Source organism: Triticum urartu, chromosome 6A (genome assembly GCF_056163025.1).
Source record: "Triticum urartu cultivar PI428250 chromosome 6A, HENAU_Tu73, whole genome shotgun sequence".
Taxonomy (NCBI): Eukaryota; Viridiplantae; Streptophyta; class Magnoliopsida; order Poales; family Poaceae; genus Triticum; species Triticum urartu.
The window spans coordinates 53,822,804-53,842,505 of NC_141878.1; the positions used below are offsets into that span (position 1 = coordinate 53,822,804).

The 19,702-nt window shown below is 49.2% G+C and overlaps 2 protein-coding genes across 2 annotated transcripts; one reads left to right on the forward strand and one right to left on the reverse strand.

Annotated features, from left to right (window-relative positions):
- Window positions 1-8,388: 8,388 nt before the first annotated feature.
- LOC125516188 (histone H4) lies at window positions 8,389-8,934 on the reverse strand. The gene has a single exon (XM_048681670.2). It carries the CDS (start codon window positions 8,842-8,844, stop codon window positions 8,533-8,535), a length of 312 nt encoding a protein of 103 aa, XP_048537627.1. The 5' UTR covers window positions 8,845-8,934; the 3' UTR covers window positions 8,389-8,532.
- Window positions 8,935-14,370: 5,436 nt separating this feature from the next.
- LOC125516516 (uncharacterized) lies at window positions 14,371-18,520 on the forward strand. Its single transcript, XM_048681937.2, has 8 exons — window positions 14,371-14,887; window positions 16,022-16,069; window positions 16,499-16,636; window positions 16,716-16,859; window positions 17,402-17,478; window positions 17,570-17,625; window positions 17,703-17,806; window positions 17,918-18,520. The coding sequence occupies exons 1-8, from the start codon at window positions 14,411-14,413 to the stop codon at window positions 18,239-18,241; spliced, it is 1,368 nt and encodes a 455-aa protein (XP_048537894.1). The 5' UTR covers window positions 14,371-14,410; the 3' UTR covers window positions 18,242-18,520.
- Window positions 18,521-19,702: the final 1,182 nt, after the last annotated feature.

Sequence of the window (19,702 nt, forward strand, 5' to 3'; positions counted from 1 at the left end):
GAAGCTGTTGGCAGAGATACACGGAGGCATATGTGGTCACCACATTGGCGCAAGAGCACTCGTCGGCAAAGCGTTCCGGCAAGGCTTCTTCTGGCCGACAGCCCTCCAGGATGCAACTGCACAAGTAACCAAGTGTGAAGCGTGCCAGTTCCATTCCAAGCAGATACACCAGCCAGCTCAAGCTCTCCAGACGATCCCTTTATCCTGGCCATTTTCGGTCTGGGGGCTTGACATCCTCGGCCCCTTCCCCCGAGCAATCGGGGGCTTTGAGTACTTGTTCGTTGCAATCGACAAGTTCACAAAGTGGCCGGAAGTGGAACCAGTGAGGAAGGTGACCGCACAGTCAGCAGTCAAGTTCTTCAGGTCGATTGTTTGCCGCTTTGGTGTTCCCAACCGGATCATCACCGACAACGGCACGCAGTTTACGAGCCGCACCTTCATGCAGTACGCACAAGCTATTGGCGCCAAGGTCTGCTTCGCTTCTGTCGCTCACCCGAGGAGCAACGGTCAAGCGGAAAGGGCAAATGCTGAAGTGCTGCGCGGGCTCAGGACCAGAACTTTCGACAGGCTGCACAAGTGCGGGAGAAACTGGATCGAGGAGCTACCGGTGGCTCTTTGGTCGATCAGGACGACGCCAAATCGAGCCACTGGCCAGACACCTTTTGCTCTAGTCTATGGAGCAGAAGCAGTTACCTCCACGGAACTCGTATACGGGTCACCTCGAGTGCTCGCTTACGATGAGCTAGAGCAAGAGCGGCTGCGGCAAGATGACGCGCTGCTCCTCGAGGAAGATCGTCTTCAGGCTGCTGTGCGAGCCACTCACTACCAGCAAGCTTTGCGCCGCTACCATAGCCGCAAAGTTAATGCCAGAAGCTTCGAGGAACGCGACCTTGTTCTTCGGCGCGTTCAGTCGGCCAAGAATTCCAACAAGTTGACGCCAAAGTGGGAAGGCCCTTACCGGGTGAGACGAGTCACCAGGCCTGGCGCTGTCCGCCTGGAGACCGAAGATGGCATTCCAGTGAGCAACTCCTGGAACATCGAGCATCTTCGCAAGTTTTACCCGTAAGGCGCGGTTGTCGGACCCCGTCCGGCAACCACCTCTCTGTACAAGTCTTGCCACTGCTGCATGTAATCCTTTGTACAGAGCCAGGCGCAGACCCTGGCGCAGAAACAGTTACCCCCGCGGGAGGCGACCTTGTTCTTCGGCGCGTTCAGTCGGCCAAGAATTCCAGCAAGTTGATGCCGAAGCGGGAAGGCCCTTACCGGGTGAAACCAGTCACCAGGCCTGGCGCTGTCCGCCTGGAGACCGAAGATGGCATTCCAGTGAGCAACTCCTGGAACATCGAGCATCTTCGCAAGTTTTACCCGTAAGGCGCGGTTGCCGGACCCCGTCCGGCAACCACCTCTCTGTACAAGTCTTGCCGCTGCTGCATGTAATCCTTTGTAGGCGCAGAAACAGTTACCCCCGCGGGAGGCGACCTTGTTCTTCGGCGCGTTCAGTCGGCCAAGAATTCCAGCAAGTTGACGCCGAAGCGGGAAGGCCCTTACCGGGTGAAACGAGTCACCAGGCCTGGCGCTGTCCGCCTGAAGACCGAAGATGGCATTCCAGTGAGCAACTCCTGGAACATCAAGCATCTTCGCAAGTTTTGCCCGTAAGGCGCGGTTGTCGGACCCCGTCCGGCAACCACCTTTCTGTACGAGTCTTGCCGCTGTTGCATGTAAACCTCTGTACAGAGCCAGGCGCAGACCCTAGCACCAGATATGAAGCGCTGCCATACCCCGGGGTTATAGCATGCATGCTAGGTCGAGTCTCGTCCTTGGTTAGGGTTGATAGTCCCTAACAGCGGCTAACCCCTAACTTAGAGGTCGAGTGTGCGTCCCTTTGCTTCTCTTTCGTTTCCTTTGGTTCGCAGGGCTTGCATATCCTTGCCGGACCGCATGAAGACGAAAAGGAGAAGAAGGACGTGCCGGCATCTAGGCCCCGGCAAGCCAGTATTGCCGGGGGCTGCAAGTACCAAGGCTCACCCCACGGCAAGCCAGAGTTGCCGGGGGGCTGCAGTCGCAGATAAGTTTTCCATCCCTCTTCATGCATTCTCTTTTGGACTGGGAATACGAAACCTCGTTTCTTCCCGAAAGTCACCGTGCTCCCTTAGCTCTGGTCCCTGGGGCCCCAGGGCCAAGTTTTGGCCGTAGTCGCGGCAGGAAAGGGATGAAACGAGGGGCCGCACCCGCCTCGCCCCCGCCTCCGTCAAGAGCGCGAGAAGGGTCGAGCGGCGTGAGAAGACGGCAGGGCATGTTGCCGGGAGGGGAGTGTCTATCTGAAAGATACCAAGGATTTGCTCCTTGGCGTGGGTTCTACCCGCGAGACAAATGACCCGGCAAGCATCCCCTTTTCATTAAAAACATTCCACTCAGGTACAGTCCATAGAGAATGAAAAGCATGAAAGAGAGGATTACAAGCTTTAAATATAGCTAAGGCCCGAAGGCTTACAGATTAAAAAGATAAGGTGCCCGTAATCCTTTTCCTGTCCCTCTCTTCAGGAGGTAGGGCAAGGAGGCGAAAAGGACAAAAGGGACGCCAAGGCAAGCTACGGGCGCCAGAAGACACCAAGAGAACACCCCGGGGCCCGTCCGGAGGCTGGACGGTGATGGCGGCGCCGGAAACAGGGCTCGACGAGGCGGCAGGACGTCAGCATGCTGTCGAGGGCACCACGCCCTCGTACTCCGACTTGACGGCCTTGCCGCCAGCCCTCTTCCTCTTCCGCAGCCTCCCTACGCCAGCCGCCCAAGGAGACGGCCCCGGGGAGTTCAAGGAGCCGGCGACACGGATGATGGGGTCGCCGGTGCCACGCGGCGCGACGCCCGACACCTAGTCGGACCCGTCGTCCCGCCGCCCGCCTCCTTCGTCGTCGCTGGCGCTCTCCTCCTCGTCACTCTCGCTCGAGGAGGAGCCATCGCTGTCGGAGGAGCTGTCCTCGCAGCACTTCGCCCGAGCGCCGAAGCGCCCGAAGACCTTGACGGAGAGAAGGTCGCCCTCCATCAACTTGAAATGGAGGGTGAACCCCTCCATCAAGCTGTGGATACGGGCGAACGTCTTCCACCCTCGGACAAGATACATCACATTAGGGGCTGGGAATTCAACGCGGACTCGTGTGCCATTGATTCCACAGCCCCTCATGTGCAATCTCAGCGTCTCAGGCGGGTCCAACTCCATCACACCCGCGAACGGAGCTGGGAGTCGGAGGCGGCGACGAGGCGCTCGGCGCAGCCTGACGAGGAACTCGCAAGGGTCGTCCCCAATATGGACCGCCACGCGAGGGGGGACCGCTGGCGGAGGCGGAGCCGGCGCGTCGCCCCGTCCACCTCTTCCGCGCGTGCCTCGACCTCGTCCTCGACCTCGCCCCTCCCTCTTCCCACTCCGGCCGGCTCTGCCGCCACGAGTGCGGAAGAGGGAGGGATGCGCTCTCTGGCGGCGACCCTCGCCGCCACCGATGAAGGACCAGGGTTCCCTTTCTCCATGGCGAATGGGGGGAAGGGGAACAGAAGCTAAAGGAAGGAGGAGATGGGAGAATGCGGGCTTCCGTGCTCCCCTCCCGCTCCTTTTAAAGGGGCAAGATGGGGGGCCCGGCCGCCCCGCTCGGCGAATCAAGTCACGGGGAGAGCAGGGAAATGGGGCCGACCCCGCTGCCGCGACCTGTGACGGCCCGGTTTCCCGCCTCCACCGTCCGCGACCCCAAGCGCATGGAGGCCGCGTGGCGGGCGTGCAGAGCCGAAGCGATGGATGAGGCGACCTCACCCCACCCCGTGATCGTGGGGAGTGGGCGCCTCGAAGACCGCGCATCGGCTCCGCCCAGTAAATGCACCGCGCCCTCACGCCTACCTCCGTTTATGGGGGAAGGCGTGAACCGTCTCCTTCATCATGACGCAACGCACGCACGCGGGGCTTAGCCCCGCGCATACCACCCACGATCTCACCCACGACGCCTCGTTCGGCGCTTGCTGTCCGGGGCGTGCGCGGTGGGAGCGGAGAGATTTACGGCGTGACCTAGGCCACGCGTGCCCGTGCACTGTTTTGGGCCTGGCCCAACAGCGCTCGGCACCGTGTATGGCCCAGGCCCGGGGGCTCCTGTCGGTGTACTAAAGTAGGGGTACCTTAGTACCCCGAACTTGTGCACGGGCAGTCGCAGCAACCCGCGGCAAGGCCTGCCGGGTAACCGCCAAGACCCTCCATGGCTACTTTAGAGCCATTCAAGCCTAGACCAAGGCCCCGACAAGAGGAGCTTGCCGGGAAGAAAGCCGGACCCTGGCAAGAGGAGCTTGCCGGGAAGGCCTGCCGAGGCATACAAGACCCCGGCAAGAGGAGCTTGCCGGGAAGACCAACCAAAGCATCTCAAGAAGCTCGTTGCGGCGCACCGCGCGCCCCGACAAGACCCGGTGAGCGACAAGCTCCCGGACGCGACAAGACTACATCCGCGGCAGGCGCTTCCCGCGGCAAGCTACTACCCCGCAGCCCGCGCTCCAGCTCACCCACCAACGTGTCGCCCTGGGACCATTCCTGGCGTACGTGGGGCATGCGGTGGCAAGCAGGCGCTGACAAGCAGCCATCGTGGCAAACGGTGGCGTTCCTAGCGGTCCATCTCTGGGCCGTCTAGGTGACACAGACGGGCATTTAATGCCCTTGTCCCCTGCCGTCAGAGTTAGGTAGGATGCGACATGTAGGCGGTGGAGCCAACTACCACCCCTTTTACCTTTTTACCCTCAGCTCTGTTGCCACGTGTCGGTGACCCCTTAGGCATATAAAAGGAGGCCCATGCGCAACAGAGAGGGGGGACGGCCATTCCCACGCTCGCCCTCACCAGTCGCTGGAGTGTACTGTAGCACTCCGCGCTCTCGAGCAAGAACTCAATACAATCCAGACAAGCAGGAGTAGGGTTTTACGCATCCGTGCAGCCCGAACCTGGGTAAAATCGCTCGCGTGTCTCGCCTCGATCTGCTCTTTGTGCAACCATCGCCCCCGCCGGACCAAAAAGGGGCTCCGCTCCGCCGTGGTCCCATAGGTGCTCGAGGGACAGCCAAACCCCCCGACAAAAGGTAACCGGTGTTAATCCGTTTATGTACGTTATACAAACATGTTTGGCGAAGTATCAGGTGAAAATGACTATTCGGTGAAAATCCGGAAATTTCTATCGTGAACTGTTGGATCAGGAGCGGACGTGTCATGGATCACAGGTGGGAGTCCTAACAATCCACTTAAACGCACATTAGCAGATAACCCCCCTCTATATAAATCTTGAGGTGAATAGGGCTCGACCCTTCATGAGATCCTGAGATCTGTTTCTTCGATCGTCTTGAGCGCCGCCGGCGCGTAACCACTGCCCTCAGCCGGCCGCGGCTGGCCCTCCGACCGTCGGGATGGGCCTTCCATCCACCGCAATTCTCCCTCTGCCAACCGCGCCTCGTGCCATGGCTGCCCTTCCATCGACAGTGATGGGGCTTTCATCGGCTGCGTGTCGCCCTCCATTGGACTTGGCTCACCCTCTTGTAGCCGGGACTCATCCTTAGGAGTACTTGTCACCGCTGCCCCTCACAATTTTGAACCCTGACGTGCCGCTGCCTCTTCATAGTCATATACAGGTAATCCAGTACATGAAACGGACAAGCATCGTAATTCACTAGATGCTTACCTAGAATGACGAGTAGGATACACTGATAAGACAGTGTTTTTGTACGCAAATTGGTTGTCACTATCTTCAGCATCATGAGAAAGCTTTGGCTGCTACAAAAGACAGACATTATTTTCACCGTTTTTGTCAAGCATAGAAATTCTTTTTTAGAAAAAAGATCACAAGCTACGCAATAGAAAGTCATAGGTCAACCAGTGTACAGAGCATGTATATTTACTATACGGAACATGGATATTTGGCGATTGTTGTTGTTCCTCAATTGATAAGAACTAATCATGCGATGTTGCATTATAGATGGAGCATGAACCTGAGCATGTCGACAATGGAGGGACCCTCCTCCGATCAATTTGGAAACTTTGGTACATGAAAAAAGAGAGCTACAAGTGGCCTATTTTATGTGAGTACCATTATCACCATAATTTCACTCAAATCTCTCTAATAATCATTGACTTATATGACTACTGGGTGTTTGTAGGTATGGCATTCGAGACTATGGAAGATGTCGAGAAGTTTTACAAGGCATATGCACACAATGTTGGGTTTTCAATCAGAATTGAACAAAAAAGGGTTGTAGATAATGTGGTGGTCTGAGGCGATTTCTTTGTGGCAAAGTTGGTTTCCGAACAAATGAGGAGGAACACAAGGACTTGAAGGGAGAGAAGCGAAGAAAACATGCAAGAAAGTTAACTAGATGTGCTTGTGAGGCCATGCATGATAACTGTCAAGCATATGCAAGATGGCAAATATTGTCTTTGGATACTTTCTTTTGTTTACCTTTAGAGAAATTCAATTTTCCCTTCTAGAGAGACACAAATAGTTATTTATCTTGTGAAAGATTTGTAAGTTTTCACTGGTTTATGCACAATGTCTGCTCTGAATTGTATCTTTTGTAATATAATCAGTATTTTTTCTTGTTGTTGTTAAGGTTGAGCACACAAGAATATCCTCGGATTTTGGTTCATCTCAGTGTGTACTTGGGATTTTGGTTCATATCCAATGCGTATGTTGGTGCAGAACAACAACTTCATGTGTTGGATAAAATTTAAGAATGAATATTATAGTTCTTCCGGGAGCTGTACTGCTGTTACTTCTAGATGTGAATATCATAGTTCTTCTGAGAGATGTCTAGTTAGTCTTCTGAGAGAAATAACTTGAAGTTGTTGCCGATTTTGTAGCCTGGGTATGCCTTGAATAACGTCTTTGTTAGATGAAGCTTGTTCCACAACTAGCACAACAATGCTAGCTGCTAGTAGGTCCTTTGCAGACTGAAATCCACCCGAACAAGAGCATTCACAGATAAAAGAAGTAAAAGGAATTTCTAATGTACCTGATATGTTTTAAACGGTGTAAAAAAATTGAACTAAAGATTAATTCATCGAATTAAAAAAATTACATACTTTTCAAATTGCGATTTTTTTACAATTTCTGAACATTTTTTAAATCATGAACATTTTTTGATTTCACGAACAATTTTTATAATCATGAAGATTTTTTAATTCATGAACAGTTTCTGAAATTATAACCATTTTTTAAATTCATGAAAAAATTGAAATCTTGAACATGATTCAAGTTCGTAAACATTTTTTAAAATATCAATTGTTTTTTGAATTTCAGAAATATTTTTTGAAATTGTTTATTTTTCAAAATTTGGAACTTTTCAAATTTGTGAATTATTTCTAAAAAAATGTTCCATACCTAATGAGGGAACGTGGGGGAGCGCGTGCGGGGGGGGGAGGGGGGGGGGGGGGGGGGGTGGCCGAAAAACAGCCTAGTAGGCCGAACAACACATTGGCCTACCGTGCCTGGAGGGCCGGCGTGTCAGCGGTGCCGTGCCAGGCCAGTTTGTTTGGCTAGCTCTGCCTCGGACCACCACCTCGGCACGGTTAGGTGGAGTGGAGGGATCCTCCACTCTCACCTTGTGTAGTAGCTTTTGTGTTGCAGTGATGTCGCTCCAAGGATGATAATGGTGTCATCTAGAATGAAGGTTCTCTGGTTTCAGTCTGAAGCCTAGTGTAATATTGGGGAGCGGTACCAAATGCAATGATTACTCGAAAAACATGTCCCAGTAGCAAACTAGCAGCTGACAAAGTAGGGCAAAATTGCCAGCAAGGCTGCAACTCTGTTGGTCTGAATCTCTCTCTACTCTCTGGGTCAAGGATGGCAGATCACACAAACATAGCAAACAACTTTTTTGTTGTGCAATGGGCAATCGTATAACCAGTAAACTGAAATCGTCAAATTGCACAATGGGCAATTGTATAGCCTCTGCTTCAATCTGACATCTCCAGAGTTTCAGAACAAAAATCAGTATGACTGATGATGAACACACCTAACTCCAGCGAACATTTGCACATAACCAAATAGAAAAGGAACGCAACGAAATTTCGTGTCAGTGAATCCAGCGAACAAAGCTGCAGCGAAGTACTAGGATGCTGCACGAGGACCCTGATTCCATTGCATTCATAATCATCGCCTTCCACTAAGCAGAGAAAACCAACCGATGAAACAAACATTCAGACCAGTTCCAGAGTTTCAGAACGCAGATCAGCATGACTGATAAAGAAACACATTTAAATTCAGAGAATGTTTCTGCATACCCAAATTTTGGTGCTCATTCAGCTAAAAACTGAATTAAGCGAACACAGCGTCACTGAATCACACAAGCAGAGTAGGATATAAAACTATAACATATCGAGAGATGCAGTTAAGATAATACCAACGCTGGTTCCATTGCATTCATACACACCGCCTTGCACTAACTACACAGACCAAACCCAATGACGGAACAACAACACACGCACTCGGACAGATGGAACAGCGGGGGCAGAGACCAGACGGAGCAGGTCAATCAGCCTCCGAATCCGTAGAGGGTGCGTCCCTGTCGCTTGAGCGCGTAGACGACGTCCATGGCGGTGACGGTCTTGCGGCGGGCGTGCTCGGTGTAGGTGACGGCGTCGCGGATGACGTTCTCAAGGAAGATCTTGAGCACGCCGCGGGTCTCCTCGTAGATGAGCCCCGAGATGCGCTTCACGCCGCCCCGCCGCGCCAGGCGCCGGATCGCCGGCTTGGTGATGCCCTGGATGTTGTCCCGCAGCACCTTCCGGTGTCGCTTGGCTCCGCCCTTGCCCAGCCCCTTCCCGCCCTTGCCGCGGCCAGACATGGCTGAAGGCTTCCTTCCTTCCTTGGAGCTGCGAGCGGGCAGATGGGATCGGATGGATGAACTGGTGGTGGCTGCGTCTGCTGGAGTGGTCTCGGGAGAAGGGGATTTAACAGGGGAGGAGGGTCGGCCTGCCGTTCGATCCGGATGGAATGGACGGTCAAGATCTCGATCCGGGAAAGAGATGGCGCGGATCGCTGACGTGGGCTCTCAAATTTCGTTCGGTGAGGCGGGCGGGAGCTCAGAAAATTTGGATTAGGGATCGTACCAAAATCGTATGCGTAAGTGTCGTACAGACACTAATTTTGGAGAAACTGGAGCCCATTTGCCTTCCTGTTTTATTATTTGAAACATTCAATTCATCCATCATCGGTCCTCTGTTTCTTGCAGCGTACGCGTAGTCATTCGTCCATGAGATTTTCTTTTTTACGAACAACGGTGGACGCTACATTTCATAGACCGTCCAAGCCAGGAAGTTACAATGTGAAACATGATGAGATGAACAAGACCCGCCAAAAAGAAAGAAAAAGACATAAGAGATATAGGGAAAGAGTCGCCACTTGCAATCACCGATCTCGTTGACACGGCCAACAGGAGGACTTCGGCTTTCATCTTCATCTAACCAAGAAAGCAGAGGTTTGAGCTTGGTCGTTTGGTCGCCACCCGGCAACACCCTCAAGAAGGAGGAGTGTTGATAGGGAATGAGGGGATCCAAGATGGATCACAGACTCGCTAACCCGACTTAAGATGAGAGCATCCGACTCTTCCACAAACTCAAATCAATAAGACCAATGAGCACACTCAGTAGAACGCACCTCCAACCCGCTAGTCCCCAAAATTGGAATCCTGCTCCAAGACGGAGGCCTCAAGAAGTGCATGACACATAGTGCTGCCATTGTTCGATCCAAAAACAGTCGGATCGAGGGTACCACCTGGAACATTCAAGAAGGAACATGACATTGCCCTTGACGACACCTTCAGGAAGGTTATGCCGCTAGCGAGGGTCACCATCATCGGGTCGACCAAGATCAAGCGAGGCTTTCGCGGCAACCACACTGTTTAGATCCGAGACCGGCTGGCCACCACCCCCTGCCACCATCACACCGCATTAGAGACCTTCTCCGGAGTCCCACCTCACCACATCTCCACTGCCTCGCTCGCCATACTTAGATCGTGAGATGAAGCAGGGCGTTGCCAACACGCGTCCTGGGCGGCACCGCTGGAGCTAGGCGCGTCCGGCGTCGCGCCCCATGGATGAGGAATGCCAGACGTCGACACGACTAGTACACAGGTCCCAGGCCCAGAACATGCACTCCCCATGTCGTCGAGCAACCACCACCAAGCACCGCTTAGGGAAGGCCCTACCGCCATGTAGAGACGCCACCCCAAGAGCAGCAGGACCACTAGACCGACGCGCGCCACCGGCCATCCTGAGACCCGCGCAGGACACCGGTTGACCAACGAGGATGCCCCGCCGCCACCTTCCCTCGGGCACACATGGCTTTGCCTATGTCCCCTTCGGCAACGGGCAAAGCAGGTAAGGGGAGGGGAGGCCTGGTGGGGCGGCTATGGTTCCCCCCCCCCCCCCCATGTCGCGAGAGGAGACTAACTAAAGAATTTTATGCATGAGATTAATTCATTGTATGTGAGAAGAAGCACGAAGACGAACTGGATACGAAATTCTTAGCGATAACTAGCGTTGGTGATGGCTGCTGCTGAAAGTTTACATGTGCCTTCATACCAAAAAGATTACTACTAGTAGTAATATTATGGTAGTTTCAGATTTGTAAAGTGTTTGTGTCCAGTTTGATGTGGCGTGCTTGGTAACATGCCCGAGGCCCAACCAGATCTGTGCGGTGCAAAAATTGAGCGTTTGATAGGCTAGCGTGCACCGGAATCTTGCCTCACATGAAACTTAAACCACTCCTGAGCCAGACCTGCCAGGAATGACCGAAACTACCGTTTCTAGCGAGGCAGTCTAAGTCAAGCCATATCGAGCGCACGTGGTGGGTCCGATTGCACGGAAGGGCGCGAGAGGATGTGAGCGAGTAGGCAACATGTACTTGGGTTGTTCTCTTACCACTTAATTTCCTTCCCCATTCTCCTTTTCTCGGTCCCATGAAATCTTCACAAATGTATTTTGATTCAAGATAAGCTCTACATGAAAAAGATGTTCAATGATGCTATGGTTCATAATCAGGAAATCAGTTTGCAGTTTCGTCGATCATAAATGCTCAACTTTGTGTTGATGTTTGGAGCTATTTGGAAGAATTTTGAAAAGTTCATCGGGTATGGTCGACCGTTTGAATTTTCCTTTTAACGGTAGTTTCATCTCGATGATTCACCCAACTTCCGTGTTGGAAGTTCTCTGTTTTGATGGTCGTTGACGAGTATATCTTCATCTACATAGTGGACTATACAAATGCATATATGTTATCTATTTTAATCAGTGTCCAAAATAGCATTTAATTCACTGATTTATCAGTCGATTTATCGCTTAGCGGTGGGTGGCCACTAAGAGCGATTAATCAGGAATCGACCGATTAATAAAGTTGGGCACCTGTGGTCAGAAACCTCAAACCATGGCCTCCCCTTCAGTCGCCTCCCGCACATCACACTACATATAGGACATGTGTTATAGTGTTGTCCAACTTTAGTTGTCATTGACACACTGTTTAACATGTAATATGTAGTTATGTATTGATGTAGTGTTGTCCTATTTAAAGGCATCGAGAACACTGGTGGTTGTTTCCATTTTAGTTGCTTAAACCTGGCAGTTCCAAGCAAAATTTGGCCAATTAATAGTCAATCAATTAAATCAATCAATGATCAATTTCCGATTAATATCTAATCCCACCCGACCAAAAGGCTAACAATAAGTGATATACTAAACATTACTTTTAATGACACTCATTAATCTCCTTGAGCTAATACGTTCTAATCTACACAACGGTGCTTCAATTTGAGATAAGCTCTACATGAAAAAGATGCACATCGACGTTGTGGTTCCATTCATGCAGCCAGTTGTGTAGTTTCGTTGACCGTAAATGTTCAACTCCATGTTCATGTTTGGAGCTATTTTGGACGAATTTTATCAAACTAGTTGCACACAGTCGGTCGTTTGTATTTTCCTTTGGCCTGTACCTTCATCTCATTGTTTCAAATGACTTTCGTGTTGTATGTTTTCTGTTACAACAGCTGTATACTATGTGTATCTGCATATTGTAATGTATTAAGGTGTTCATGTGATGGTTTACATGAAATTCAAAGTGATTTCCTTTTGTTCTCACTGATCATCGTCAACCTTGCCGCATGGATGCGATGCCGTGCCTGGCACCGCTGTCGGCGTCATTCCTCTTGGCCTCCTCGCTCGCGACCTACTACACTGACGCCGTCATCGCATGCACACTGCACTTCTCCTCCATGCCGTCTGCCTTAATTAGAGCCTCCATGCTGCGATGATGCTAGGAAACAGTTTGTCGTGCCGCTGACGAGGTCGCTCGTCCGCGACTTCGTACTCATCACATCGGATGCAACACCGGGACCATCGACCACTGTAGTCGCCAAGGCACTCTAATGTAACTCTATATGTCATGTGTAGTCGTTAAGTCTTAATCAAGTCCAATGTATGGAACCAAACACCATGGGGTTGCATCAACCCAGAGCCAACGCAGGCCACCAAATGCAGACAAAAAATGTTGCCCTAATGCAGTCAGCCTACATGCAAGCTACCAAACAATATGAACAATAGGATTTTACCATGCATGTGCTCAACTAGGCCCAACTGAATGAGAGATGCAAGTAGGCAAATGATGTGCTGGTAACCAAATATGCCCATGATGCATCAGCAAAGCAGTGCTCATGTGTTAATGACGCGTTTGAAATCCTGCATCATCGCCAAAACATGCTCACTGGGTGCAAGGAAAATATGTTTGGTAGCATACAAGGAGGCCTAACTCGCATGCATGAACCTTAAAGCAGTCCAGAGTATGGCTTGCTAGGAACGCTCGAATCGCCCGTTTCTAGCGAGCTAGGCTGAGTTTAGCGCAAAAGTGGGGCACAACGTATGCAGCGGTGCAGGAGAAATCAGCACAGAGATAGCGAGATACGGAAATCGATCGGGGAGGCATGGCACAAAATCTAGCACCCCCCCCCCTCCCGGAATGATGAACTATGAGTTCTATGCACTTGTGTTATATATGAAAATGTTGAACTATGCCATGTATTGAAGTTCAAGTTTAATTTGTACTATTGATGAGTTTCTTCGGATATGGTGTCAAAGTTTTGTTAAATTTTCAAGATTATTATTTTACATATCATATTCGATTGCCTCATATTAAAATTTTACAAATTAAGGGGTAGTATGACCACCTCAATTAAAAAGGGCCATCACAACCCCAATCCACTACTCATCCCTCAAACCAAACACTTATTGGAGTAGTATGACTATCCCCAACCATAATTCATCCTTCGAACAAAACAAAACATCGGCTAATCTCATACATCAGCCAAACAGAAAAAGGGTTATCCCAAGCCAACTAGTTGGGATACACATAACCACCCTAGCATGTCCCTCTAACTAAACACATTTGAAGGCGAGAAGCAGGTTATACTACCGAAGATTGAAGTCACCGCCTTCGCCGCTTCCGTAGATTTAAGTCACCGCCGCCGAACAAGGCGTGAACTGCACTATGTTTGTCCTAGCGCTAGAGGTGAGTGAGGTCCACGTGATCAGGTAATGTCCTTGGCACTTGTCCCGCCTCACCCTAGTGACACTCTTCCTTATATATTTTTCATGCGTGACTATAAGGCTACTCTCTAGTGTTGGATGCATTGCTCTTCTTCTGTTAGCCTCTTCTACCTCCGGTTTTGGAGGCCCTCTCTTGGGTACTTGGCTTGGGTGGAACGATTGGGATCTTGGTGCGATTGAGTCATTATCTTATCATCTATTGTCTTCCAAGGATTATTCGCATCCGGTTCGAGTTTCCAAGATGATGCTTTATTCACCACGTGCATCCTTGACAGCTCTGTTTCTGCTTTCGGCAAACCACGATTTTATAATCTCATTTCTTGTTTTTCTTGGGTCTTGCATTTTTTGGTAGCCTTTGTTATTGTCAATCTCTGCTCTTCGCGCTGGCAACACAAGAGCACGACTTGCTAGTGACAGATTGGATTTTGTTCAACGGATGCGTCGTCCGATGGCTATGCCGGCACTCATGTAGGACGCGGATGCAATCTACTGTATGTTTTGTGCGACTTGACATGTATCCTACCCTTTGGCGGTGGATTGGTCGCGTATTCCCGATTGCCTTTCTTGTAAAAAAAATTCTTTCCTGTGGGCTGTATCTGCAAATGGAGCTGTGCCTTTCCTGTACTAATGTGGTTTACCGTGGAGTTTTTTTTTTTTTTTTTTTGCAAAACAGGGACCAAACCGCCCTCACAGTTTGCAAATAAATAGTCCTCCTCCCCCCTTTTTCCATCCCGCACCCTCCACACGTTTCCTCTCCACACCCTCGCGAGTCCGCGGAATTGCCACGCGAGTCTTCCGAGTTTCTCCCGCCGCGACGCGATGGAACCGTCCGGTTCCGGTCCAGGAGCAGCAGAACCGGCCGAGGACGACCACCACCAAGAACCGGCCCATGGGGGCTCCAACTCCAGCTCCAGCGCCTCCTCCAATGGGGATGGGGCCCCGAGCGCCGCCGCGCCGCCACCTCCCGCCGCGACGCCCCTCGACCAGGCCGGAGGCTCCTCCGCCCCCTCTCTCGACTACGACTCCTTCGGACCGTGGCTGACGTGGAGCGACGACCCCGTGGTGTCGCCGGCGAGGGAGGACCCCGACGCGGCGGCGGCGGGGCCGTCCGGCTCCGGGCTGGCGTTCGACCAGCGGCTGGCGATCGAGCAGGCGGCCGCCGACGTGGCGAACGCGCTGTGGACACGGCAGGTGGTGACCATTGCGATGCTGCGACGTGCTCGTGGCGCTTCATTGGATTCTCCTGCGATGTTCAGGTCGTGGCGCGCGGAGGAGGCGCTCGAGCGGAAGGAACAGGCATGGCATGAATCTGGCACTTCTTAGCTTCCGTGTGCCGATCTTTCTGTTCGGGATGTGGAATTGGAACTGTGATCTCTAAGCCTGCTGAAATCTTGGGGATGATTTAGTTTAGAGTAGTAGAAATGGAATCTTGGGGACAGTTTGAGGATTAGGTATTTTCTGATTGTTACACGAGTTCCTCTTGCGGCCGGCGCGTTATGAGATTTAGAGACAGGCGAGGATCTTGTTGTGATTATTCGAAACTGCTCAAGATTTAGGTTCCCAGGCTTGCTACTTAATTTTCTTGTTCTTGTTCAGTGCTAATTGATTCTTCTATTTGGTATGATAGCATGTTTTGCACTTTTGCTGCAAGTGAAAAATGTGGGGATCATGTCTTGGCAGTGGTTGCTGACTGTCATATTTTGGCAATAAATCTTGATGCCAAAATGTATCAGTTTCCAGTGTAGATGAATAGCGTTATAGGGGAAGTTAACCTGAAGGTTTGCTTGGGATTACTTAACTTGACGTACATTATCTGAATCTTGGTTAGAGCGTCATGTGGCATCCTTAGAATATAGGGGGAATCTTGGGCATATGTTGGCAGCAGTACACAGGTCCTTGTCGCTCGTGGGTCTTTCCACAATCTGTCATCTTATTCTGAAGCAAACGGCTATGATCTTGTTGAAACTGTTATCTGTAAAATGCGGGGAAATCATGAGGTCATGTCCTGATTACTACAATATTTTGGTAACAGAGCCTGAAGTCGAATGTATGAGCTTCCTTTGTAAACGGATGCTGTTATCAGAAACTTTAATCTAGACATTAGTTCAAGACTGCGTAAATGAATATAATAATTCCTGTAAATCAGTTGCCATTTACATGCAAAATCGGCAACCACTTTAGGATTTAGTCGAGAAGTTTCGCCATTTGGGCGATTGGTGCCTGGAACTGATTCAGAAGCCTCAGAATAATTTCATGTAAATAGTTGCAAAAAATAAAGAAGCTTTGGACACACGTTTTGTGGTCTTGCTATGTATCATTGTTTTTTTTTCTTGTTTCGAAATACCCGATCTTCTTGTTGATTCTGTTTAATTGTAAGACTGGCAGGATGTATGGTCTTTAACTTTGTTTTCTTCATTTCCTGTCAAATAGATTCGTAGAAAAGGAAGGGAAATATGTTCGGAACATGTGAAGCACCAGGTTTGTCTCCATTTTGTCTAATGTAATGTTCAAAATGGAAGTGCAAAAAATCAGGATCAAAGCCCTATATCACAAGATACTGTGATGAGTGGTTCATGTACAATCAACTGTTCAGAAAGATTATGTTCTCTTTTATAAATACTAAATTGTATGTTCACTCTTGGTTGTGATAGTCTGATGGGACCTGAATCGTACTTTTACTGTTGTTGAGTTTATCATGTGTTAATAGATATCTTCTTGTTTTGTTACCGAACAACAACCGATCAGTATCAATGATGGGATTATATACTAGTGGTTTCAAACATTTCCAGAGAACATGGAAACCTGAATATTTGAATGAAAACAAAATTTCCATCACATTTTTAGATATGTTGTTTCCATGTTCAACTCAGCGTAATTTGAATTCTCATATTTGTGTGTTCGTTGCAGACACATCCCATCACTGAAGTCAGAAGGCATCATAAGCTTGCTTCTGATGAGGCGAACCATCTTGATGCCTATTCGGAATGTAGATCGGTGATTGGAGATGGGGAGTGTTTCTACAGGAGTTTCATATTTTCGTACCTTGTAAGTTTCCCCTCTTTTCCTTATCATAGGATGTAGGTTTAGTTATTTAACTTTCTCTGTTTTCGCGAATGTACAACAGGAGCAAGTTATTGATAGGCAGGACACACATGAGGAACACCGTCTCCTTCAGGCTGTTGATATGGCGAATCTGCACTTTGCAGCTCTTCGATGGAACGAGTCTGAGTTTCGATGGAACGAGTCTGAGTTTTCCAGGAGCAGCAGAGTAAGTTCTCGCCTTGTCCATAACTGTTATTTCTTGGATAAACATGCTTGCAAGGGATAATGATTCTATTCAGGTTACTGTACACTTCAAGCAGCATCTCTGCATCTGGCATCTCACTATCTTTGTCACTTGCAGGAGATGCACAATTGCTTTGCAGTAGTTGGATGCCGTCACAGTTTTACACACTGTTGGCAATAACTGAATTGAAGTTTATTGTAAAGTTAACAGCCCGATGGTACCAACGGGCTTAAGAAAATTTACTTGCAAAGGAACACCGGCAATATAATGAGGAAATAACATAATTTTATGCTTGTTTGAGCACTGTAACAGTGCGCACCTACTGATTGTTATTGTATAGGCATCACACTGTTCTGTTACTATGCTATAGTATATGCTTAATGACTGAAGCTTCTCAGGCGAGTTGTCTTAGCTGTGTTCTTTTATATCTTGCTATTGATCATTTGATCAGTATCTGTATGTATCATTGTAACCTATGATATGTGATTATCAACTGTGAATTATTGCGTCGCTGGTTCTTTCAGGCATTTAAGAATCTGATCGAGAAAGTAATGAGATGGAAGAGTCATGGCAGGTGGAAGGGCATGGAATCAACTAGCAGGTTTTTGACTCGCTTGGTTTTCTGCAATTCCATCATTAGTATTGTGGCCGAATGCATTCCATCTCACTGACATAATATGTGCCATTTTTAGCTACCGTAAAGAGGAACTTCTCGAGTTCTTCAGCGAGTACGATACGACGCAAGACAGTGAGAAAAACACCCTTGAAGTCATATTTCCTTTTGTTCTCATGCAATTCATGTTTCTGACTCATTTTCTTGGATAGTTTTTATTTTCCTCAGATTAGTAGTAGCTGTCGAGATATGCTGGCACGACGAGGTGTATGAACCGCTTATACCAGGGCTCAGTGGAAATTACAATCTTCAAGATGTGAGTGATGCATATCCTCCCGTACATTACCTCATGCTGATTTCCAATGCATCCATTCCTGGATACATGACACTCAACTTACCTAACCTCCTGTTGTTGTTGTACGAACAGTGGTGCTTTCAGCGCGTCACTCCAGCTCGTCGGTTCACGGATCATGTCATGATGGTGGCCTTGGCCAGAGCGCTTGAGATACCCCTCAGAGTGGAGCGAGTCCGAGGAGGATATGATCCAGATATCTACACTGTCCCCGGAGTTCCCCGTCCGAGAGTGACCCTGCTGTACTCGGCAAACCATTACGAAATCATCTACCCGCGTGTTCCTCCAGCTGAGAGTTCAAGTCATCAGGCTTCCCAGATAGAACATGCTACTGATGAGGGTTCAAGCCAACAGACTTCCCAGAGAGAACATCCTGGCGATGAGAGTTCAAGTGAATAGATTCCGCTGGATCAAAGTTGAGTTGGGCTGCTGCCTATGGAGGAGGGTGTTGCTGAGTTTAGTGGTAGAGTAGACGCACCGACGAAGTTGGGGTAGGCATAGCATATACACTTGTGCATTCTTCTTCTGTTGGCTGGTATACAGTGAATCTTGTGTGATCACATTGAACTTGTTGCTAATTGTTGGCTGGTATATACTAATAGATCTCCCATGCAACAGATTTTGCTAGGTTAATAATGTTGAGTTGGGCTGCTGCCTACCTATGAATGAATGAACTAATGAAGCAGTTTCTTTCTTCTGTTGGCGCATACTCTGCTGGTGCCACTGGATGGATGGACATTCTTTCTTGTGTTGGCAAAGATACATACTGCTGGCACCATTGGATTGATCAGTTTGGCATATACATAAGGTAGTCGTTTGATTAGTTTGTATGATTGGTTCATATGTGCTGGACTTCTGTTTCTGATTCTCTATCTCTGCTGGCTACGCTGCCTTGCCTGTGTTGGAACATGCTATATCATTCACCTTATTTTCCATTTTACCCCTAATATTCCGCCAGGCGGTAGCTGTGAATAGCCATCGACTACCTGGAAAAGGTAGAAGAATAGGACCTATTCTGGGCGTATCTAGATCTAATATTTTATATTCCAAGAATTTACTCGTACTACCCTGTCTGCTTCTGCTTCTTAAGCTGTTTGAATCACAACCTGGCTGGTACTACTTTGCAATGTACTACCTCCGACTCCGATTATTATGGATTGGATGGAGTTATAAGGCGGATCATCCGTTTACACCACAAACCATCAATTCATCCATTAGAAAAAAAAATTCAATGGGGTCAAAACTAAAACCTCATACCGTTACACGCATACAGATCAGAGGCGATCTTCAAGGCCTCAGAGACAAGCTTAGTAGAATCATCATCTTCAGGGCTTTCTTAAAAATGTTCAGAGAATGGCATGAGGACGAACGACCTCTGCTGGTCTCCGATTTCCACCAGCGTTGGCACATTCTCCTTTTTTTTACCGGTAAAGCTAGGTTTTATTGATCAAGAACCAAACGAACTGGGATACAAAATGGACCATGGGGGTGGACCAACCACATGTGTCGGGTGCTAACTAACCGTGGATGTTCGATAATCCATATTGTAACACCCCGGCCAAACCCATCATTTCCTGACCGTTGCACCCGGCTACCATCTAGAATCTAGATTGGCCCCACAGACCAACATTAGTAGTTTCTGTGCATTTTGTCCTTACTCGGGCGGACCTAGGATCAACTCCTGGGTCGATCGCCCATCCTAAAATTGCTTGACTTTAAGGTTCCTTTCGGATGGGTTCCTGAAAAAAAGGCTCACCTTGTTGATATGGGTAGTTTATCATTCTTATTGTACTCTAAGTCGGGATGTGACACGTATACACGCAACAAAAACTGTAATAGGTAGAATTTAAATCTCTATAT